The 25,718-nt window shown below is 30.6% G+C and overlaps 1 protein-coding gene across 1 annotated transcript in view; it reads right to left on the bottom strand.

Annotated features, from left to right (window-relative positions):
- LOC122525295 (proteoglycan Cow) overlaps positions 1-25,718 on the bottom strand; it is a 107,523-nt gene that overhangs the window by 43,963 nt on the left and 37,842 nt on the right. The window contains exon 2 of the mRNA XM_043648009.1: positions 2,813-2,870. Within this exon, the coding sequence (XP_043503944.1) occupies positions 2,813-2,870 (58 nt within the window). The remainder of the gene's footprint in view (positions 1-2,812; positions 2,871-25,718) is intronic.

Raw genomic sequence — 25,718 nt, 5'->3', positions numbered from 1 at the left:
ATCTAATATAAAATACGATAATAATATAAATATAATAATAATAATAATAATGAAAAAAATTATATAATCATGATTTACTCAGAGATAATATATTGTGCGTTATATTGTATTATATTTATTACTTATAATTGCAGTTCAATTATCAGAATCTTGCGAGGGACTAAAAGTTGACTGAACGATTAACACACACACACACACACACATATTTATATATATATATATATTTTGAAGTTAAACTCAGTCGTTCGTTCATTGTCAAAGTTGATAAAAGTTTTTTGATAACGATTAAAAGTTCTTGAAACAGTAATAACGTGAACTAAAATACAGGTACTTTAATTGTTACAAACATCGATACCGGATAAGCATGTGAGAAACGTTATATCCAATACAGTTAAAAAAAGTATTTCTCAATTCTCATAACTATATCTCTGTTAAAATAATACCTTAAATGCTGCAACCAGTTCGAAAAAAGTTATTTTCGTAACCATTTCAACCCCGAGTAAATTGCAGAAACGAGCGTCACGCTATTGTGAAACTGACTGTACGATCAATCCGATAAAATAAGTGAGAGGAGTGTAAAAGGGTGGGATGGAATTTGATACTGGATTTATCAGGAACAGGAAAAAAAAAAAGGAAAATATAGAACTACCTGGGACGAGAAAAAAAAAATAAAAAAAAAAAAAAGGGGTGACCTATAACAAGAGAACACAATGGCAGAAATCAGACGGTTTTGATTCGTTGATGAACGAACGAGTCCTCGTTTTACCTTTTGAATTCGTTATATGGTTAGAATCATAGATATGTTTCCTATCTATCTATCTATCTATCTATCTATCTATCTATCTATCAACTTCGTACTAGAGTATCTATCGTGTCTGATTCCAACTACTATTACTACTAAATTCATAATTTTATATAAAAAATGTTTGCAATTACAAGATACATATATTAAAAATGAAAATCAAAATAAATTTATTCACTTATGTTCCTGTATGTGTGTGTGTATATTCGTAAAAATAGATAACAATTTAGATTTACCGAATACATTTATTATTATTCAGTGTTCTTTACGCGAACAACGATCTGCGCGATTAAATCTTTGTAATTTTCTAACTGACAATGTTGAAAAGTTCAGATCGTTAAGCTCGTTTCTTTACATTTTTACGTTCTCACTATCTTTTAAACAAACATATGCGTTGATCCTGGATTAAATCCTCGCCGTGTATAAGCGTGAAATGCTCGCATGTTTGAACGTCGGATGTTAATAAATACATTGACCTTGTTTAACACACTACGATTTGAAATTTCTCTTAGTTGTGGATTGTACGCGCTAGGAGTGTTTGTTTATGTTTAATGGTACTACGTAAATACAGGTGTTGAAATAAATAATCGAAAAAAGAGAAACAGAGATGGATAGAGATAAAAAGAGAGAGAGACAGAGACAGAAAATGTTTTTTTCGCGGGCTGTTTAAAAAGTCAAATGATTTTCACGAGAGAAAAAGTAAACAACGTGTGATGCGAAAAAAAAAAAAAAGAAAAAAAGAGGCTAACGGATGGAGAATACCACCAGGTATTAGAAATTTTCATTTCGGGATTGGATCTACTAGTATATGTAAATGTATTTTAAATTAGATACCATGGAAACGAATTTGTAACAACGAATTCGACTTGCTTCAGTGATTCCAATTTTGTCAGTTGAAATGAAGTTTTTCTTGTCGTTTTTTTCATGTTCCCCAATGTCTTATTAGTTTCTGTATTTGTTCTTTTCGTATTTTTTCCTATTCTTGTTTTCTTTTACGCAAAATTATTATTGACGTGCAAATATTCTCGATCGTTGATTTAAAAAAAAAAGAAAAAAAAAAAACGTTATTCCAAATATATATTTAAACAAATAGAATTTCGATCGATTAACGTTTTTTTTATATTGTCCAAACATATTCTACGAATATTATTATCTATAATTAATTACTATACGCGAACTTAATGCAACGTAATATAATATAATTGTAAAATTAGATTTATTCTATTTAAAATAATGTGAAAACAATTTAAATCTTTCTTTTTAACGGTATGTACTTCTTTCTCTCTTTTTTATTTTTATTTTTATTTTTATTTTATTTAGTAGATACTCCTCGTAAAAATAGTCCATCTCGTGGCACTTTATTTTCTCCTACCTACACATAAGAATTCGATATCCGTTAAATTGGCAGACCATTCTTTCACGAAGGTTTCTCTCTCTCTCTCGATTTCTCACCTTTCTAAGAGTCGATGGCGTGCATCCGCCCCCGATTTAAGGGTTGCTAGTAAGAGAGGGATGAAGAAGTCATAAAATCTGAGTATATGCGAGATGGCTATGAATTCAAATGGAATTCTCTTTCTATCCGCTATCGGGTTCCTTCCAAAAACCCGATGAAATGTGATATTTATGGCATACCTACTCACTCAACATTCGATTTAATATAATATCACGTAATAACGTAATCTTTATTATAGATATAAAATTTTATAATTATATAAATATATATGTATATTATTGTTGGAATTTTTATATACAGCATATATTTTATTATATATTTTTTTTATTTATTTTATTATATATTATTATTATTATTATTATTTTATTATATATTTTATTTATTTATTATATTTTATATTATGCATAGATTTTTATCTGCCAAAACTGCTGGATAATATTTATACGAGTGTTATGTTATTAGAGATTTTATTTTGAAAAATAAAATATAAAATAATAATAACAAAGCAGATATAAGCAAGATATAATGAATTTTATATTATTAAGTTAAAAACTTACTGTTCGGGTCGTGTATCCATCTTTTCTTATCTCCAACCTTCATTATGCGGGTATCATCCTGAAAAAGATAGAGTACGAGATCAGTAAAAGCAGTAATGTACCAATTCTTCTTTATCTATTTTTATTTCGTTTTTTCTTTCTTTCTTTCTTTCCTTCCTTCCTTTTTCTCTCTTTCTTTTTCTTTTACTTTTTTTTACTTTTTTCTTCCTTTTTCCTTTATTTTTAAATTACGATGGTATTACGTCTCCGTATATACATAAAAATATAAAAAGCATGTACGACGAGAATCAGTTAATATATATATACACACACATACAGTAATAGTAGTAGTAGTAGTATAACAAGAGTAGAAGCAGTAGCAACCTGGGTTTTATACTAGGTTAGAAAGATTATCCGGATATTCGTTCAAAAAATTAACTATACCGAGGTAGATATAAAGTTTAACAAGCCTTGGTTAGATGACGTTCGTTAAATTACATAGGGCCGTTCTCGTAAGAGAAGCCCAGACCTGTTAAGGAAAAAAGTAGGAGAAGAAAAAAATTGCTAATATTTCTTGGTTTCTTTGTTAAAGAATGTAGAAAATAGAAGAAAAAAAAAGAAGAAAAAAAAGAAAACCCTGAGATTTATTTCATCAATTAATCTCTAATATAACGTAATGCAATAATTTTTCTTTACGTATTTTATCACAATTTTATCTACCGTACCGGTGTTTTAAACGGGGTACAAAGTAGTCAAGTTAAATTTATTTATTTTTTTACATATATATGAAGTTGATAATAATTGTAATTACTTTAAAATTTAAATCAGCTGAGATAATAAATAATATACCCAGTATAGAGTTATAGAATAAAAATAAGAAATAAGATTAACACTAAATATTTTTATATATATATATGTGGGATGCGAGCACCTCCAAGCCAAACACTTAAGTAGGCGTTCGTGAGGAGATTGGACGGTGGGCCCTGGATAGCTCAATTGGTTAAAAACGAAACGGTTAAAGTCGCCCGGAAAACGGAAGATATCCGGGTTCGAGTCCCGGTCCAGTCTGTCCAACGGCCCAATTTTTTCACGAATCGTTGCAATCACGAAAATCACGAAATAACGTTGCAAACATTTTTGAGTCGACATTTATTTCTTTTCGAAGGAAAAGAAATTGTTTCTACGTCAGATTCGAAATCATGTCCCATCTAAAGGTATATAAGTAAAGTAAATTATATTGGCAAATTTAAATGAAACTGTGTATAACTTTGATAACGATCAAACAAACAAACAAATATATTTCGTTGACAAAGGTATTTTGTCGATAGATAAAAGGGTATATAAAGCAGCAATTTAAATAAAAACATGCTTGTAAAAGGAGAACAAGATTGAAATCACATAGAAATGGGTTTTTATCAGAAAATAACTATCTATAATAAAAATAGTCGTGGGATCGATAAGAAATCCGTTTAGGAAACAAATCAAGAATCTTTTCGTAGTAAAGAAAAAGAAAAAGAGAAAAAGAGAGAAAGAGAGAGGGGGGGTAGAGAGGGGGGGGGTAGAACGTGACAAACGATCGCATGTCTATCGTTGAAAATTCCTACTAGGAAGTTTAAATTGGAGCAACGACGTTTTAACAACGAGAACGTTCGTTGAAGTTCAGGCCGAGGTCATCTCGAAGGATAAGAAAGAATAGGAGAGTGCATAGCAAAGAAGAGGAGGAGGAGGAGGAGGAGGAAAAAAATTAGGTGAAAAATAAAAACGGATTAATAGATACGCTATATGTGTATGCTTGGTTTAAGATAAAAGAAGAAAAAAAAAAATGAGTTATCATAGATCGAACGAGAAAATTGAAGAATGAAGGAAAAAGAGAGAGAAGGGGGAAGAGAGAGAGAGAGAGAGTGGAACAAAGGCGAAGTAACCTCGCGTGATAGTTCACGTAGCAGTTTGCAGCAATTCGTGGATAACACATCTAAAATACCCATGGGAAACAACTTGAAATGTAGGTCAGTGACCAGAGTTAAAGCAGATCGAAATGAGAGATCTCTCTCTCTCTCTCTCGGTCTTTATTTCTCTTATGCGAGTATGTTTTTTTAAACTAATTAAATAACTAAGTTCCTTTCCGGGAAAAAACAAGAAAGAAAAAATAAAGTCATTTTAAATGTGATACAACGAATGTGATTTAAGATAATTGTCGTTGGAAATATTTTTGTTTTTTTTTTTAAATATAAACAGAAAACAGTTACAAACAAAGAAAAAAATAATAATTAAAATTGCACGAGTTCGAGAGAATAATAATAATACCCGGGGACTTTTTGTTTTTATTACGAATTTATCTTTTAAGTAATTACTTATCTACTACCTGCGTAACATTACTTTTTCTATTTTTAATGAAAAACATTTGCCAGATAAAAATACTCCTTGATGTTTTTAACGATGAATAATGCATTAGGTTTGCACTTTTAAATCATAATTCTAATTAACATGACAAGTTTCGTTACGAGAGTGAATCCAAAAAAAGCAAACACGACAAACTCGTGTAACGTTATACAACGTACATTTTAAAAAAGAATAATTTAATATTCCGATCGATATATTCATAATATCGAACGATGAAGTTTCAGGGCCAAGTTTATGCATATCTAAAAATAAACCCATTGCACAAATCCACCGGTAAATTCACCTTTTGACCGATCCATTCGATTAATTCGCATTGCGCCAAAATTTAAAAGCAAACGTACCACGAAATTTCTTACAGGTAGAACGGGAAGAATGAAAAGGGGAGAAAAAAATATATATACATGTATATACAGGGTGTCCCACGTAATTCTAATCACAAATTTTTCAAATACTTGCGATAATCTGACGAAAAAAAAATTATTTTAAACAAAAGTTCGATGTTTTTTAAAACTACCTTTACTTTGTTTTTAAATTGCACTTAGTATTTTTGACTTTTGACCACAAATTATGGACGACTAATGTATTTTTCTTCTCTCCATTTGTCTTGAACAATTTCATTTTGTTATTTTTTTGATTACACGTGTACGTTGTAACTCTTTTTATCTTGAACAATTTCCTTTTGTTTTTTTTTCTTTCTTTTTATTATTACACATGCATATCATAACTCTTTCTCTTTTTTTTCTTCCTTTCTTCCTTTCTTTCTTTCTTTCTCTTTCCATTTCTTTTTTTAACAAATATATGCATATGCATAAACACACGTATATATTTATTTTGTCGTTTTTAAAACACACATTTCTAACTTTCTCCGTTTATATATATATCTCTCTCTCTCTTTCGCTATTTCAAATATATATACATATACATATACATATATATATATGTAGGTGTGTGCATACACATATTCTCAACGCAACCCCCAACGAGCTTCCTACAAAGCTGCATTTTTTATCGCGTCGAACGAAATGTGCATCGTTGCAAGAAAAATTGCACGATGCAACGACGTGGATAGGAGCACGGGAATGGGGGAGGGGGGAGGGAAAAGAGTTAAAAAAAAAAAAAAAGAAGAGAGAGAGAGAGAGAGAGAGAGAGAGAGAGAGTCCTGTGCCGGGTGTCATCGATCGACGCCGTTTACAAAGCGTAAACCTGGCTTCTCTTCGTGTTCCAGAAAAAAAGAGGATAAAAAAGAAAGAAATAAAAAAAAAAAAAAAAAGGGAACAAAAAAAAAATATATAAAAGACAAAAGGAGGGGAGGGGAGCAAGGGTAAAAAAGAAAGAAAAAAGGGAGAAAATAAAAAGAACTCCAAATGAAAATTTAACGCGTCGAGAAATTCGAGAAAAAAACGATTTTATCTCTCTCTCTCTCTCTCTCTCTTTCTCTCCTTTTTTTTATCGGTTTTTTGAATCCTCTTTCGTACAAGTTCGAAATTCTTTTAAACCTCGTTTAACAATCCAGCATTTACGTTAACGATTGTTTTTAATCATCAAATAATAATACCTTTGATAAAAAATATTTAATATGTTAACGTTAAATGTGCGTGTATGTAAATTAATCGGCTATTGCAACCTTGGCACAAACCCTTTTTTTTTTTGAAATTTTCAAAATTGCTTTTCGTAATGGAATAGCCTACTTTCGTGATTAAAAAAAAAAGAAGTAGGGAAAAGAAAAGAAGAAGAAGAAGAAGTAAGTGTAAAAGAAGAAAGAGAGAGAGAGAGATAGGTATATATATATTTTTTTGTGCTCCCATCCTTTCTTCTTCTTTTTTTCTTTTTTATTTTTCCTTTTTTTCTTCTTTTTTCTTTTTGAACCCACGATTTTTATTCCTATCCACGTACCTCTCGTCGAGTGCTCTATATAAATACGTGTACGTGAATACGTGCCGATGGTACCCCCCATTTCCATTAACGAATATAGATTGTACAAACGATTGAATCGATGAAAAGAACAAGAAAATTCAAATCTAATTTATCTTTCAATGAAATTTGTCTTCTAATAGCGTAAAGATTCTTTTTCTTTTACTTTTACTTCTTGTTTAACACGTTAACACGTTTAATTCGTTAATACTAATTGTTTGTTTGTTTTATTCATCATTGTTTAACTTTTGAGAAATTAGAAAAATTAATAATTGCCACTAGTTTATAATATAAAAATAAGAAAATGAAAAAAAAAAGGGTTTTACGATTGAAAGGCATCGAAGCAAGCAAATTTCGTGAGCAACTTAAAAGACCTTGGCTAGATTTCAATGCAGTTTCGTGGCCCTTGAGAGTCGTTGCAGGTGAATAAGGAGGAGGAGGAGGAGGAGGAGGTTAGGACCTGCAACCGATTAACCTAAATCCTTCTTCGTCCTTTTACAATTCACGCGAGCCAGTCCTATACCTGCTTACTTACTTACTTACTTACTTACTTGTTTCCTTCATTGCTTGTTTGTTAAGTGAGTGAGTGAGTGAGTGAGTGACTTAGAACAGTTGATGCTTTTGAAAATGAGATTTGTATAACATGATCGATCGATCCTACGCGTGTGATAAACGTGCTTCTTTATTCTCTCTTCTATAATATCTTTTTATTTTTACATCCACGTATTTTCTGCATTATAATCTATGGTTTATTCATTTTCATACATAGTTCTCATCCTCGAGAAATACAAATAACCTGAACGCTACTTTACTTTCCAAGTAATGACGTTATTTTAATGATAAAATGTAAGAAAATGTTATCTTTTTGTATTATAATAATTATTATCATTAATTTGTTTTCTTCCCTCTAAATAAAAAATAAAAAAGATAGACTAATCAACAACATAGAACAATAATAATAACAAGGACGAAGATAAAACTTCGTATACAAAGTTGAATGAATGCACGCATAGCAAACAGGTATTATTACGTGTATGAACAAACTAAAAAGTTAGAGAAACGGGGAAAAAAACACGAGAAAAGTAAAACAAAACAAAGAGAAGTATAATATTTGAAGAAAATATTATATACATATATATATATATAAATTTTTTTTTCTTTTTTTATTTTTTCTTTTTTATTTTTTTCGTAGCAATCCAACATAATATAATTCTTCGGGGAACAAAATATCTGATCAATATTCTCTTCCCTGGAAGCGAATATCGGTTGGGAACAAGTGCAAATATTTGCTTTACCCCGTCAATCCGACATTTCGTAGCAGGGGGGAAGGGGAGAAAAGGGGGTTTATGCGCTATGAAATACAAGCTTTGATATTTCCAATTATAAATCGCCGCATTGGCATCGTTAATCCTAAATCGTACGTAGGATATCTCGAGGTAACGAGCAATTAACGTACGGATATGTGAACGGATAGGAAAACGTACGTTCGTTCGTTCTCGTTCGTTCATTTTACGTATATGTATAAGTATTTATGTATGTGTGTGTGTATGTATATCTTTCAGAAAATAATATCATCGTTGATTTTTAATAACGAAAGATATCTACGTCGATGTTAAACGAAAAAAGAAACTTATTACAATTTTTCATTTTAATTACAATTATTTTCCTCCGTGGGGAGTAGGAAGGTGGACTTCCCCACCCCCCCGTGCCCTCGTCTTTATCTAATTTCCATTAAATTTCATCTCTTTTTCGAAAATCAAAAAAAATATAATCAAATTGTCATATATATGTATTTAATATTTAATAATTTTTCTTGCATACGAATAATTGAATAATTAACATGGAGATAGATTATTGTTTTTTTTTTATTTAACATCGTGGATCAATCCTTCCATTTAAAATTAAGAATCAAAGGTAAGAAAATATATTCGGAGAAAAATAAATTCATAATTCTTACTTCCACATCATCCCTTCTGAAAAATATTTTAGTAACCAACACATTTTGAACAATTTTCAAATATAATAACAATAATGATGGATAGTATAAAACGAGATAGAAGGGTTTACTCGAAAATAGAATAATCGAAGATGGATGATCCCTTTTATCGAATAAAGTTTGGAGGATCATCACGTATAGGTATCTAAGTAGTAATAGTAGTAGTAGTAGTAGTAGTGATAGTAGGGTAACCCCACGAAACTAACCGAATAGAACTCGAGGTCATCGTCGTGGACCGAATTGGCTTGGAATGTCGCAGTACGCTATAAAATGCATTACCTCCGGGACTTAGGTTAGCGTACGCGGCATCGTACAGAAGAGAAACGAACACAAACCGGATGGATATTCCGTACCTTGGAACCCGATCTTCTTTCCTATCCCTTCGACCTACGAAGAAAGGGTCATCGAACGTAAATCAGATTATCGACACCCATATTTCTCTCCTACTACCTTTTCCTTTCCGATTTAACGTTACACATAGAAACTCCTCATAGAAAAAGAAGAAGAAGAAGAAGAAGGGATAAAAGGTAGAATAGGTTGATGTAGGTGGTAGGTGTAGGGTTTAGGTTATAAGGTCGAATGGTATCTACAAAAACGTCTCTTCACATTTATTCGACGCTATCGAATTAATTTCTACGAAGAAGGATCATCATCTTTTTGAGATATATATGTGTTTGTTAACCGCGTTTATTTTCAAACTGGCCTAAATTCGTTATATTTTCCACTCGAGGTACCCGTCAAAGGGTTTGCGTTTCAAAAGATTTTTTATTTATTTTTTTACAAATATTGGTAACTGACAAACACGATAGTACATGTATAATTTATCAACGGGATTGACGTAACAAATATTGCTTGGAAAGGATGGTAAAAATGATTTTCGTAATATATAAAAATAACTTTTGTAATATGTGTCTTTAAAAAAAAATAAATCAATAAAAGATATATATATATATATAAAATACTAAGAGAGAACAAGGATAAAAGCTGTGCGAAAGAAAACGATCGGTCAAAATATATCCTTTTGATGGGTTTATTTCCTAAACGTAAGAACGAAAATTTAAGAGAGAAAGAAAAACAATATGTAATAGGGTAAAAGAACGAAAAAAAAAAAAAATAAAAATAAAAAAGGGTACGGGGCACGTTGCAAGAAGAAAAGATATGAGAAAGATCGTTCTCTGATAACACCGATAAAAGTCGTTCCAACACTGAAATTACCTTAGAGTCGAAACTTACGCGATCATCCATCACAACCCCCTAACTGCAACCACCACCACCACCACCACCACCATCACTCCCCCTCCCCCTTCCCACCAACCGAAGGCATTTTCTCATGGGACGATTTTTTTTGTTAACCACACACTGCTGTGCCATTTCTTTCTTTCTTTCTTCCATCCTTCCTTCCTTCCTATCTTTCTTTCTATTCTTTTCCTTCTATTTTTTTTTTGTTCTATCTTAAGGTTAGCCCGGTTAAATAAATCGTGGTAATTTAACTTCACCGAGAGAAGATAACTCTTCGGATCTTACGATAGTTATCGAATAGATCTCTTTTTTTTTTCTTTTTTTAGATACTTGCACCTTCGTGCAAGGTGTTTTATATGTATAAATTAATCATTGAAACATCAAAGATATCGTCGATAACTAATACATCTTTCTTCTTCTTTCTCATTCAGTTCACATATATACAAACGTTGATTATATTTCTTTTAATTGATCCATCGTATTTTATAATTAATAAGAACAATAATGAAGACAAATAATTATAAACGATACCCAAGAAAAAGAAAAAAAACAATATCATTTAAATAAAATAACATTCATTGAGATTTACTTATAGAAAATCGTTGAAATTACTCGAACGCGTTAAATCCAGTGAAAATTTGAGTTACGTGAGTAATTATCACAATATATACACGATATATACTAACCACGCGTAAGCACACCCCTCACACACACATACACACATACAAACACTTATATATATATACAAAAGATCCAGAGAAACGGTCAGAGAGAAGCGTTCGCGCATATCGGATCGTGAATTCCGCACGGGTAAGCATTTACGCATACGTGACGTAATAACGCGTACCTCGTAAAACATATTCCGCGTTCCTTACACACGGACAAGCACATCTGATGCATTCAACGTTATGTATTATATATACACTTACACATAAACAACAATACATAGAGATATATGCAACTGCAACAGCAGCAACAGGAACAACAACACTAACGTCAACACCAGAATGCATGCAATAACGTAGACACTATTTCTATCTCTCTTTTTCACACACACACACACACAAGACACTCACCTACTGTCCTAGCAAACCTGTATTACACACTAACGTTCAACCCCTTTACCATCTTTTCTTTCTTTCTTTCATTCTTTCTCTTTCTAATACTTGAACTTTAGTATACAACGACGAATGAAATTTCGAGTAAGGTTTTTACCACGTAGTTACATACGGTATTGTGTTAATAAAAGTATAAATAAAAATAAAAATAAAAAAACAAGCAGATATATTATACAATACGCTTGTTATTTTTCTAGTTTCTATATCTATTTCTTATTTTATCTTACTTGATTTTTTGTTTGTTTGTTTGTTTCTTATTTTACTTTAAAAATTGAACCCAAATGATAAAAAGATTTGTTCAAACTCGTTGCATTACGAACAAATATGAATTATTTCAAATTGATTGTGTAGAGGAATGGGGTGTAACGATGGGGAGGGAGGAGGGGGAGGACACGTAGGAGAATACTTAAATGACTCACGAATCAATATACGTATTATTATATTAAACTAACATTTTGATTTATTATCTATCTGTACTTCTCTTACCCGTCTAATAAATCTCTCTATTTTGAAACTATCTCCATCTATGTCTAACGTAATATAGAAGGAAATCTATGTACACCGTGGGGTTTATTTACCGTCACGCTCGAAGAAATTTAGATCGGTGCTTTCTGTTACAGGACAACAACGTTTACATACAAGAACTTAATTTGTCTCATTCGAAATATTCTACGTCTCTGTATAGTTACCTCTTTTCAATAGTAAAACACAACTATAAGTGTATGTGTGTGTTACATATATGTGTTATAAGTTTACGTCATTTAAATAAAAATATCAATTTAGTTAACGTGCGTAAACATTAATATGTTCGTTATAATAATAATAATAATGATAATAAACGTTCTATAGCATCGATTGCAACAATACAAATATCAAATGTTAACGAGAATTTTACATCGTATAAATACATTCGTAAAATATACGATACGATACATATATATATAAAATTAAAAAAAAATAAAAATAGAAGGAGTGTCCTGTAATTGGTTGCTACAAACGAGCATGATTGCTGTTGCATCAGAGTTAAAAAGTCGGTCAAGTGCACGAGTATTCGTATCATTTTCAAACTTATTTTTCTCATTAGTCTTTTGCGAACAAATACGTACGTACGTTTAATCAACATTTTGAAAAATGACAGTATTAAATTTTGTTATATAAAGTCATTCCTTTGATTCTTGCCTTTACCACCAATTACAGAACACCCTGTATATGTTTGCTTTCAGTGAAATGTTTAATAATCAATGGATAGGGAAAATATGGTTAGCATTTAATCTGATAATAACACACAAAGTATACCTACACTATGTTGGTATAAATACACATAACCTACTTTTAAAGTAACAATAATGTTATGTACGCTCGCCTTCATTCGTGTAATAAAACAGTCATTTTGCAGTTACCAAAGCATTGCAAATTGCCGATTAACTCGAATTAGTTCGCAGATTACTTTAACATTAAAGTATATATGTGTTTATATATATATATATATATTTCCTTTTTTTTCTCTTCAATTTCTCCCATTTTTGTTTCTCATACAATTATTATTTTATGCACGTTTACACACCTTCCTATAATTATACCTTCCGATGTAGAAAATGTAACACATGCGCACACACATTGTTACATTCATTAAATTATTCCTTTTTGAAAATTGAAATTGTTAATTTAATAAACAAATGACAAAATAAAATATTCATCAACTTTTATTCTACAAATTTGTTAAATTAACTATTACGTTAAAAAAAGAAAAACTTTCATTTGATTTTCCTCGTTTGTTTTTATCCCATATATTTATACACATATTCTATGTTGTATACGTACTTTTTATCGCGCATACATTTTTATTCTACAACTTTTTTCCAACCCCTACTCTGCCCCCCCTTCCGCCCCCGAGTTTTCCGTAAGAAATAGAACACACTGAATTATCTTCTGCATAATGTCTGAAACGTCAGAGAGTACACACATAAGATATCGATTTTTTCGTCGAACGAGCTTTCAATCGGATTTTCTTCACATCTTCGAGATGTTTGAATTTCTTATTTCTTTCTATTTTTATTCGGTTTGTGAAAGATAAAATGAAACGTTAACGAAAGAAGAAGAAGAAGGAACGATTATGATGAATGAAAGAAAATAACGACCCATTGAAAATATTTCTGTAATCGTTAATACATTTACGTGAACGAACGTTCTTCCTACGTTCATTAATTAATAATCATTGAAATTATTATTGTTAAAAATAATGTAATTAATAATATTCCTAAAATAGAGTATTTTGGATGTGGAAGTATTTGATATATCTAAAAAAAAAAAAAAACAAAAAAAGCAAAGAAGAATGTTTGATAAATTTAAATGAAAAACGGGATGAAATATTGTTCGTTTAAAAAGAAATAAAAAAAAAAAAAAAAAAAAGAAAAAACTCGCAGGTATCTTTTACGTGTGAATAAATAAAACGCCGCGTTGAATAATTTATGGTATTGAAATACGTTTTAAATATTTCATACGTAAATAATAATAATAATAATAATAGTAAAAAAGTTGCATTTTTATAGATTGGAAAATTCCTACATTAATTATTATTGACCTATGATCCAATGGTATTTATAATATCGGTGAACGTAAATCCTCGAGTGTACGAGGATAACATCCATGCAACTTACACATGTATAAAAATAACCACCCACTCACCTATACACATACAAACATACACACACAGACAGAGGATACCTTGTATTTCCCCCACTCTTTTTCTGTCTAGACATTCCGCATCGTTCGGAATCGATCGCATTTCGTTTTACTAGCTATAGAAAATAGAAACTAAACGAACCAATCCTTTATTGACTTTTCTCAATTAAGCTGACCACTCGTTTTACTAATTAAATGAACTTTTTAGAAACTGTGCATGCAAAAGAGAGATAGAAAATCCTCTGTCAATCTATTTCTTCTATCCTTTTTCTTTTTTTCTTTCTTTTTTTCTTTTTTTTTGTTACCGTCACATCTTCTTTTTCTTCCTGCAATTTTGTACAAAAGTGATGGTGTTTGCTAGAACCCGACAAGTGACACGAAAGTTAAATTAAAACGCGTTTCAAATCGCATTTTCTCGGATTTATTCTATTATATTAAAAAGTTAAATTCTATAAATATCGATAGAGAAAATAATATAAAATCATATCTGTTATCCTTGAAACCGTAATAATTTTAAGAAAAAGAAAAACCAATTGTTAAGAAGAGTATTACATACGAAAGTATTCTACCTTGTCGATTGAGAATGGCAAGAAAACGAAATAAAGTAAGAAAGAAACGAATAACTCGAATTCGAAACGACAAATCCAACAGCAAAGTAGAACGTTTCTAAATGAATAAGAAACGAGAGAAAGAGAAAGAAATAAAGAAATAAAGAAAGAAAGAGAGAGAACAAAGACGAAGTAAAAACTTAAATGCGAATCATCGGTCGGCGTAAATTTGAACTGCCCGAAGCAATTTCGAGGAGGACAAAGAAGGAATTCACATTTTATTGAATCAAAAGCTCGTTTCGTTTGAATTACGAAAGAGCAGGAACACGGCATGCCTTTGTCTCCTTGCGGATAGAATAGGGATTAAAACAAGGGGAAAAAGGGAATGAAAAAATAAAAAAAAAAAAAAATAATACAAAGAGAAAAAGCACGCGCGCGCACACGTAAAACCACGCATACATTAAAAAACAAAAAATAAAAAGAAGAAAATTATTCTTGATTCATGTATGTATATATGGACGATGATCTGGCTTGTACTACTTAAACGTCTGACCACATTTGGATGAGTCTGACTTTTACTACTTATACGTCTGACTACATTTGGATGAGTCTGACTTTTACTACTTATACGTCTGACTACATTTGGGTGAATCTGACATTTACTACTTACACGTCTGACCACATTTGAATGAGTCTGACTTTTACTACTTTATGTCTGACCATATTTGGATATCTGATTTTTGAACTACTTAAAACCGCACACACTATGTAAATCTGTCGATAATTATGACAATTAATTTTGTAAATGAAACAAATTGAAATACTATGACACGATAATATTGAAAGATAGTAAGGAAAATATTATCTCGGATATTTTTAATTTCGATTTACGATTTAAAATGTACGCGACGTCTCTGTCATAAACACTCGTAATCGAGTTTATTGCATAACAGAGACTTAATTTAAAAGCAATCATTATTAAATATTGACACGCTTTTTTGTGTTAGAGAACATAAACGATATCGTAACTGATAAAGGCAATATTAACTTTTATCAATCTTACCTTGGTCATTAATTTTGAAATACCGTTATCGCATTTGTAATGAATTTTCTTCTTGTCAATATCGAAATAAAAAGCGTCGAAAGCTTTAACGAGTTTTCTAAGATTTAATTGTCAAACGTTTCTCGTATATTAAAACTTCGATTAAACTGAAGGGATTATAAGAAAGCTGATCTTAATGCTATTTATAACTATCGCAATAACGTTTGACCTAATTCATCCTTATCATTATTATTATTATTATTATTATTATTATTATTATTGTAAGAACCATTATAGTATTTAAATCGAATTATCTCAACGTTGAAATAGAGAAAAAGAAAATGAATTCTCGAGCTTATCTGCACAACACTTTGAATAATCCTAAAAGATGAATAAGAAAAAACAAAAATAAATAAATTAAATCTAGATAATAATACTTCTTCTCTCAATCCGCAATTAAGGAAAGAGAGGTAACAAAATATTGTCAAAATCATCTCTCGTTATCATATTAATAATAACTAAAGGAAAAACACACGCAAAAAATAATATTCAATTTCGAGTTAGATAAAATGAAAGAAAAAAGAAAGAAATCAAAAAGAAAATCGATTTGAAGATAATGGGTTATTGATCGGTGGACGAACCAAAATTCTCGAAAATCCTGCAATTTCCTGAATGGAAAGAAAAAGAGAAAGAGAGAGACAGAGAGAGAGAGAGAGAGAGAGAGAGAGAGAGAGATTGTAAGTCGGCACTATCCGTTTAAGACAAAAGCAAACAACGCCCACATATAAACACGCCTACACCTACAAACGTACACGTATATATATGTATAGAGTTAGGTGAGAGTGTGTTAGAATGGACGATGATGACTATGATAATGATGATGTCAGGAACGAGAATATCCGCTTGGAGACTCACTTAATGGAGATCGTCAACGAGGACAAACATGTTCGTTCGTATTGAAACACAGTACTACTGGCTTTCAAGGGACCTTGACTATTTAATATAAATGAATTCGTTCTCCTATCAAATTTCCAAGTTGCTGTCAGCAACGCCTTTCCCAAACAACCTCTCGTGCAATCCAAATTCACAAGCAAACTCAAGCATACACGGACACAAACACGGACACAAACACATGAACGTATCCAACCCAATGAACATTTTCATAGTATTTTTAATACTTTTATACTCGATTTATTTTATTTTCTTATAAAGTCAGGAAATTGAATGAGATATTTAAAATGAGAAGAAGAAGAAGTAGAAGGAGAGGAAAAATATTGCGAGAAGGAAAATATGAAAGAAATTATTTTTCCGTTGTTGCATGCAAGAATCGATAAAGAAAATTTTGTTAAACGATCTTTCTCGTTCAATCTTTTCCCTTTTCCCCTCCCTCCTACCCTACTCTCTCTCTCTTATTTCTTGTCAAGTTAAAAGGGTGAGATAAATAAGAAAAAAAAATATATATATATATATATAAAAAATAGAAAAATAATTAATAATAGCAATGCGCAAGTAAGCAAAAGAAAGCTTCCTTTTTTTTTTCTTTTTATTTCTTTTTATATCGAAAAGCTATTACACGATGGACGTTGTGAAACACAATAAACCTTTCGAAGAGCTTTGACCTTATCTCTGACAATCAACGGAGGCAACTTTCTCTATGATCGACGGTTCATTCGTTTGACCGAGGCAATCAGTTCAAAGGCAATACCCATTATCATCATCTTCTTTGTCGTCTTCCAAAGAAAGAAAGAGAGAGAGAAAGAGAGAAAGATTATTATAAAATGTCAAAGAAGAACGATGCCCGTTAAGAAAATTCTATAGTATGCACGAAAAACGTGCACATATTTTTATCATTTTTTCATACTACTTCTTCTTTATCTTCTTCTTCTTCTTCTTACCCTTTTTATTTCACATTTATATTCATTTATTTATTTATTTATTTATTTTTTTTTAATTGAAAAAATAATGCCAACGTTTTAATAGATTTGACGTTCAAATTGTACGAAATCTCAAATTTTCAATGAATAATCAAATATGTATAACATATATACGTATATATATTTTTATAAATAAAAGAATACACACATACATTTTATTATGTATATATATATATATAAAAAAAATTGTTGTCTTTTTTGTTTATTGGTATTAAAGCACGTGAACGAATATAGTTCAAAAGCTTATAATACGAGTACGCGTTACTACCTCACCTCGTTTCATTTTTTTTTGCTTTCGAGAGGAAGAGAAGAATGGTTCCATCGATTGAAATAAAATTGAAATGAAATTGATATACGCTATGGGAAAAGAGTGTTATATTCTGTGAACGAAACAACCGAGAAAAAAAATAAAGCCGAGAAAATAAAATAAAATAAAAAAAAGAAAACAAAAAAGCGAAAAGAAATAAAAATGAAATATTTAAAAATAAAAGGAAATGAAATTGTACGGGGAAAAAAAAAGAAGAAGAAAAGAAAAGGGGCGCACCGCTTTTTTTTTATATTTCCATGTTTTATATCATCGCTTTTCTTTAATTATACTTCAATAAAAAAATATATCATCATTATTATTATTATTATTATTATTATTATTATCAATGAGAACGAAGTTTCAATTTTCTTTCTAACGTTGAAATAATAAAACTAGCAATCCTTTCTAATTATTCTCCCCAAACTGCATCTAACTCACGATAAAAAAAACTTAAACGAAACGATAAAGTGTCATTAAAGTGAGAATAAGAAAAAAAACCTATTAAGACGAATCAATGTAAATACACGGTGAGATAGATATATCTAGCTATCTATCTGGATAGATCGATAGATAAATAGTTGTAGCAGTAATTGTTGGCAGCTGAGGGATTATCTGGAATCGTCGTAGGTACATCGAGTAATGTTGCCCAGGTAACAAACGATGTCACGAGTCGAGACACTTTATTGCTGCTGAATTCAAATTGCGATTCGTGACGACGAAACTGGACAGAGAAAGAGAAAGAGTGACAAACAGGTAGGGATAGGAGGATTGGGGATGGGGTAGGTGAGGGGGAAGGGCGAAGGGAACGGGAGGTAGACATCGGTAGGAAGGAGGGTTAAGGGGGAAGAGAGGAGGGGTTTGTAATACAAGTGGAAGAAGAGAGTTGAACGGGGATGTACGGACTGTTAAAGGGTTGGGGGTGGAGGTTATAAGGGTAAAGGGGGGAGGGTAGAGGGAGAGAGGTTGGGAGGAATGAGAGGAAACGATAGAGAATCGACGTACCGACAAATTGTTTTCACGATTGATCCTACATACACGACTACCAACTGGTGGCCGATCAAAAAGCGGCTAAACCAAACAGTTCTGTGGTCCTTTTACCAAAGGACAAGGGACAAGGGCTGGAAAGACGGGGGGTGGTTACGTTCGATCGATAAATCATTCTATTCGTAGGACAACAAATGACTTTGTTTTTTTTTTTTGGTTCTTTTTTATTTTATTTTATTTTCTTTTCCTCGTCTCTCTTTCTTCTTTTTTTATTTGTTCGTTTTATTTTCTCTTTTTTTTTTGTTTATTTTCCTACTCCGCATAACAACAAGTTTTTTTTTTATTCGGCGGTCGACGAGTTTTGTTAGATTTTTAAGGATTTTATTGAAAGGGAAGAAGTGTATTTTACTATTGATATCGACGAAATGTTTTCGTTTTTTATTTTCTTTCTTTTTCTATTTTTTTTTTTTTTAAAATCGTATAGTTAATTATTTATTCGTGTTATTTTGTGTTTAATAATCGTTCTCGTACGTACGGGTTTTTTTTTCCCTCCATTAATTATAATAACGGACTATTGTTTTGCTTGGAGATATATTTAGGATGTTATTTAATTTTATTTCAATTTCCCTTTTTTTTTTTTTTTTAAATTACGAGAGAGAGGAAAAGATAGAGAACAAATTGTATTCTCGTTCGATATTTTTTTAACGAACGAATGAGCTGCTTTGTTTCAAGGATGAGTTATTTTAATGCTAGATAAATTCTAAAGAGAAATAAATGAATGAAAAAGAAAGAGATAGAGAGAGAGAGAGAGAGTATTTCTATTAAAATTAATCTTAATATTGTATCATTAATTAACTCTTAACGCTATAATTATTTTCTTACTTTGCTCCCTCTATTCACAGATGAATTTAAATTTCATAATAAAAAAATATTACTTTTTTCTTATAATTCTCTTATCACATTATCAAGCTTAATATTATTAAAATAATAATAATTATTATTATTATGATTATTACATAATTAAAACTGGCGACACAGTTTTTCGGCTTATCACGGGAAGTAGGGTTGAAAAGTAGTGAGCTTATGTTAGGCTCAAAACTTTTCAAACCATCGTCATTTATTTCAAACATTACATTGTAAAAATGCAATGGGAAATATTTTCCTTGTTAATTAAATACCGAAATGAGAAACGTATTTGAATTAAATATAAAATCGAGATTGTTATTTATAAAAACAAACCAACAAAAAAAAAAGAACGGCGAGGGACACTAATAATTAAATTTTCACGAGAATTAAAATATGACGATGAAGGATTGGGGATGATAGTTTTGAAGAAGATAATAGCACATCACCACCACCATCATCATCATCATCATCATCATCATCATCTACCATGAGTTCCAAGAGATCGATCATTCGCCACGTCAACTTACTTCAACTTCTTTTAAGATAATGATAAAAAGAGAAGAGAGAGAGAGAGATCTCTAATCACCGTTCAACTCGTATTACCAACACAAAGAAAATAGGATAGTCCGAAGCCAACTTGAAATTTCGTTTCTTTTACTACCCTTTTTTCCTCATCCCTAATCAGTCGTTTTTGTAATGTTCCTTCTGCCAGAAAAAAAAAAGAAAGAAAAAAAGAAAAGAAGAAAAAGAAATAGAAGAAGAGAGAGAGAGAGAGAGAACGTGTACGAAATTAGGTGGATAGGTTTTGTTAGCTTACAACTACCTACACGTTAAACATATACACTCCTACACATACATACACACACACACGTGCGCGTGCATGTATATAAACTTAGATATACTATCACACCTCTACTTGTTTTTCATACATACACATAGGACACATTGATATAAGATTCCTCCTCTACGTACATGTTAATACAAACAAACAAACACACACACGTATATATAAGATTATACTTTGCATGTCCATTAATATACACATACATGTATATACACTGTCAACTAAAAGTTTGAAATCGTTATTACGTGTCATAAAAAAAAAGAAAGAAAAGAGAAAAAAATCTTGCAACATTTACATTTCGCGTGATGTCCCTTTTTTCGTTTCTTTTAATTAAGAAATTGTTTAATATACGATCGTAACGACGAAACAATCATTTAAAAAAAAATATATATTTCAAACGATGTACATTCGATTTTACAGAGGAATTGGAAAAAAACTTTGCGATGTAATAATTTAATATAACAATTTTTTTTAAATATAACAATTTTTTTTAAATATAACAATTTTTATATAATTTTAATATAACAATACATAAGTGTTATTATGTTGATGAGAACATACGTGTGTTTTATATATATATATGCAATTCATCCTAGGTATGAAAAATGTCTATAAATGCGATGTAAAGGTGTGTTACGATGTAAAAAGATGAAGAGAGGCTACCAAAGGCCTGCCGACGAAGTATAAGTAGGGCAAGCTAGTAGTACAACTCGCCGGAAGGTCGGACCAGCCATTAGTTGAACAAACGAGCGGTGTATGACCCAACCATGAGATAAGAAGGATTCGACGACGAGTAGAAGAGCAGCTTTCCAAACTCCCCTCCTACTCTCCCTCCCACCCTCTATTTTTCTCTCTCTGTTTTTCTCTCTCACATCAGTAAGGTAGAATTATTTTAATCAAATGTTTGTATAACACAGTTAACTTCTAACTAGGTTTTTTTGTTAAATTTATCGATCGGTGAAAACATGTCAAACCCTTCGTACGAATTTTATTTTCAATATCATTATTATTATTAATTTATTATATTTGATTTTATTTTATTATCATATGAAAAGTAATATAATAATTATTTCAAAAGTTATATCAAGCGTACAAATTTCATACGAGTTTTCGTTCGTAATTATTTTTAAGAGATATATATATATAAAAAAAAAAAACAAGGTCTAATAAATAAATAAATAAAAAAGACGAGAACACGAGAAGAAATGTCTTTAAATGAATAAAAACTTTTTTTTGGTCTATTTATAAATGTACCTAATAGGTACACACTTAGAAGAGATATTAAACTAGGTTTGATAATCGATGATAGCTTTTAAGGGTTAAATAAATAAAAGTAAGGGGATGACGAAAATGGATGAGAATTGTTTCCATCTAAAACGACGTTAAGACTCGACATAAATATTTCCTTAGGACTTCGATTCCATCTTCTTCTTCTTCTTCTTCTTTTCCTTTTCTCTTCTACTTCCTCTACTATTTCTTCTTTCTTTTTCTTTTCTTTCTCCATTTAAATATAAAAGAGGGATTAACCTCTTGGATACGGCGCACGAGAAGAAAAAAAAAAAAAGAATAAAAAGAAAGAATCTAATCCGAACGAATAATTTGCTATAATTTAATAGATTATTAACGTTATAAAATGAACTACAAAACTAAAAAAAAAAAATGATATCAAAGAATAACATTACATTTTCTTTACAAAACCATATAAAATGGGTTAAACATTAGCCTTTTGATCTTCCTAGAGGAAACAAAAGTGCCAATTTTCACCGGAAGATAACGGATACAAATACAGAATGAAATTGTATTAGGGGGGACTGGGTGGGAGAAAGGGAAGAAAGATAAAAACAGAAATAGAAATAGAAATAGAAACAGAAAGAGATAGAGAGAGATGATGTTTCCCAAGATATTTCGAAGGTAACAACCCTTATCACGTCTTATCCGACGTTTGTAGAGGATTTCCACCTCTATGTATCCTCTTGGCAATATTACTGCTGCTTGGACGAACAAATTACGTATGTAGGGTAAAGTGGGAAGGAAGCTGGGGGAAAGGGAGAGGGTTGTTGTTGCAGGTTGGAAGGGATAGAGAGAGAGAGAGATAGAAAAGACAGAAGATGTTAAATTATAAACAAGAAGAGAGAGATAGATATATATACTTCCTCTTCCTCTTCTTCTTCTTCTTCTTTTCAACCCACCCCTACCACCACCCCCCACCACCACCCCTACCACCACCACCTTTTCCCAAGAGCTCAACGCCGTCTACAATTTAGATGAGAGTCTTTTCGCTAAGAACTCAACGAGTAAGAAGAAGGAAATAATCGGACCTGTCTCTCCTTTTTTATTTTATAAACTGCTTAACTCTTTTTTTATCTTTCCTTTCCTGTTTTCCTCTTTTTTTCTTTTTTATTTTTTATTAACTTTTTTTTGTTTTGTTTTTTAGAACATCGAGAATGACGGGACACATAATACGAAGGTGTACGATAGAGTTTCCTTCTTTTTTCGTTTTAAGAAAATTTAGATCGATTAGGTTGATATGCAGGAATTTGTCGACCATTTGTAAGATCTTTGAAAAAATTGTCTTCGTCATATTTGTATTTTAATGAACAATTTCTGTGTATATTCGTAAAAATCGATTAAATCATTATGTGGGTATGCATTTATAATATATTCTATCGTTCTGAATTGGTATCATTGATTTTGACGTTATTGTTAATCCAGAAATAAAAAAATTGAGAGAGAAAATATAATATCGTACATGTTACAAATTATAAACGTAAATAATTTATTTTATCGATTTTTGTGTAATCAACGATGTAGCTTTCGAAAAAAAAATTAAAAAAAGTAAAAAAAAAAGGAGAAACAAATAAATAAAAATTGTGAATATCAATGAAAAGATTGGAAACTTTTTGTAAATTGCAACAGCGTCGATATTTTATGTACCGTATTTTGTTTTTCTTTTCTTTTTTTTTTAATAAAAAAACTAGACATCCAATTTGTTTTATAAATGAAATTGAATATACGTGTAATGAACCTATTGCATTCAAATAAGAAATACTTTATAGTGTCGTTCATTAATATACAATAAATATGAATAATTCTAAAATAATTTAATTGACTATAATCCATGATTATACTAAATACTATTCAAGAACTATACTCGATGTACATATTAAAATATATTTAATATAATTAATAAAATATTAATGATAAAATATACTATGGATTCAATCCTAAATATATATATAATGAAAATACGATAAAATACTAGATTATTATTAAATTTAAATATTAAAATATATATTTGATATAATTAACAATATATCTATGATAAAATATTCAACGTACTTTCCAATCCTAATGCACACAATTCCAATCCAAAACAACAAACTACGTGATATTTATGAGATATACGAAATTGTAACAAATTCGATATCAAAATGAAAACGTTTAATTATCCTACAAGGATACATTCTTCTTATTTATAAATCCTGGCCGAAGAATTACAAGAGCTTTAACGTACTTCGTCTAGACTATTACCTAAAGCTCCATCGACATGCGATCAGATGCGCTGTTGCTTTGAAGAGATTACCCGTTAAGTACTCAAAATCCGTAGAAAATAGAAAATCGATATTCGCATTACGTACGAGAAAGCTCTCATGAAATCCGTTTTAATCCTCGTACGAAAAGTTGCACGACTTTTGCGAGCTTAAGTTAGTAGTTGTAATACACCAGCAATAGTAATGGTATTGGTGATAACAATGATGTTAGTAGTAGTAGTAGTAGTAGTGGTAGGGGGATAGTAGTAGGTCAACGCCATTTTCAACAATTCCTTTTCTTTTCATTCTTTCTAACGAAAAGCTGCATGGTAATAAGAGACTACTACGAGAGATGAGACTGCTTTAGGAAAGTGGTTAACGTTAAAAAAGAGGGTACCTGCCTGGGTTACGTTCCAAAGAACGTTACTGTTGCTGCTGCTACTACTACTACAACAACTATTACTACTACTACTACTAAATACTTTCAAGCTCACTTTTATATGACGTAACGTTATATGATATTATTATACTCCTTGTAGTTAGTTTGTATAAAAAGGACCCTTTTGAAAGTATGATGAATTATTTAAATATATATTGAAGAGAGAAACATTGATAAAACTACGATATTTTATACGTGATATTTTATAGATGTTCCTCGAAATAATACAAAATACAAATATCTACACATATATATATATGTATATGTATATGCAATTCAATGCATAGTTTCTCTTTAACCTAATTTTTTTTTTCCTTCCTACTCTACGCTAAAAATATTTCATTCATTAAAAAAAGAAAATTAATTAACTTTCGGATTAAAAAAAAATACGTGCCAGATGTATGTAAGTATTCACTTATACATACATACATACATACATACATACATCTAGATATATTTAATACGAAGAACGAATAAACTCGCCTACGCTCTTCTCGTTATCATTCGACACTCCTGTTTTTCCTTCACGCGCGCGCGTTAAGTTTATTTTTAAATAATATTATATCAGAGAGAAGAAACGAAGAAATAAAAAAAAAAGAAAATATATTCTGCATACACTCGCACGCATACTAGTTTATACATACACGCATACTATTAACCGAGATGATTAATGATCTTAATTAACACGGAATTGATTACGCAAACGATAAACGAGGAATTGTAAAGATATAGGAAGATTCCCTTATTGGAAAAATTTGTCGAATAAGGATGATCCATGTGTACGCATATAAAAATATACTTTAGTCACGCATATGTCTATAAATATCACACACATACACATACACATACATATACATATAAATATATATATACAGATACGATTATTGGAAAAATTTGTGGAAAATGTACGAGTATAAATTTTTCTTTCTATCTTATAATACATACACACTTACACACTCTGAACGCACACATATACAATATATATATATATAGAAGATAGAATGCGTTAAATCGTAGGAAGTGTAGAACCATAGCAATAAATTGCTA

This window comes from Polistes fuscatus, unplaced genomic scaffold, assembly GCF_010416935.1.
Source record: "Polistes fuscatus isolate 324 unplaced genomic scaffold, CU_Pfus_HIC Scaffold9, whole genome shotgun sequence".
NCBI lineage: Eukaryota > Metazoa > Arthropoda > Insecta > Hymenoptera > Vespidae > Polistes > Polistes fuscatus.
Note: the sequence above shows the minus strand (reverse complement) of the source record. Positions and strands in the feature narration are given on the sequence as shown.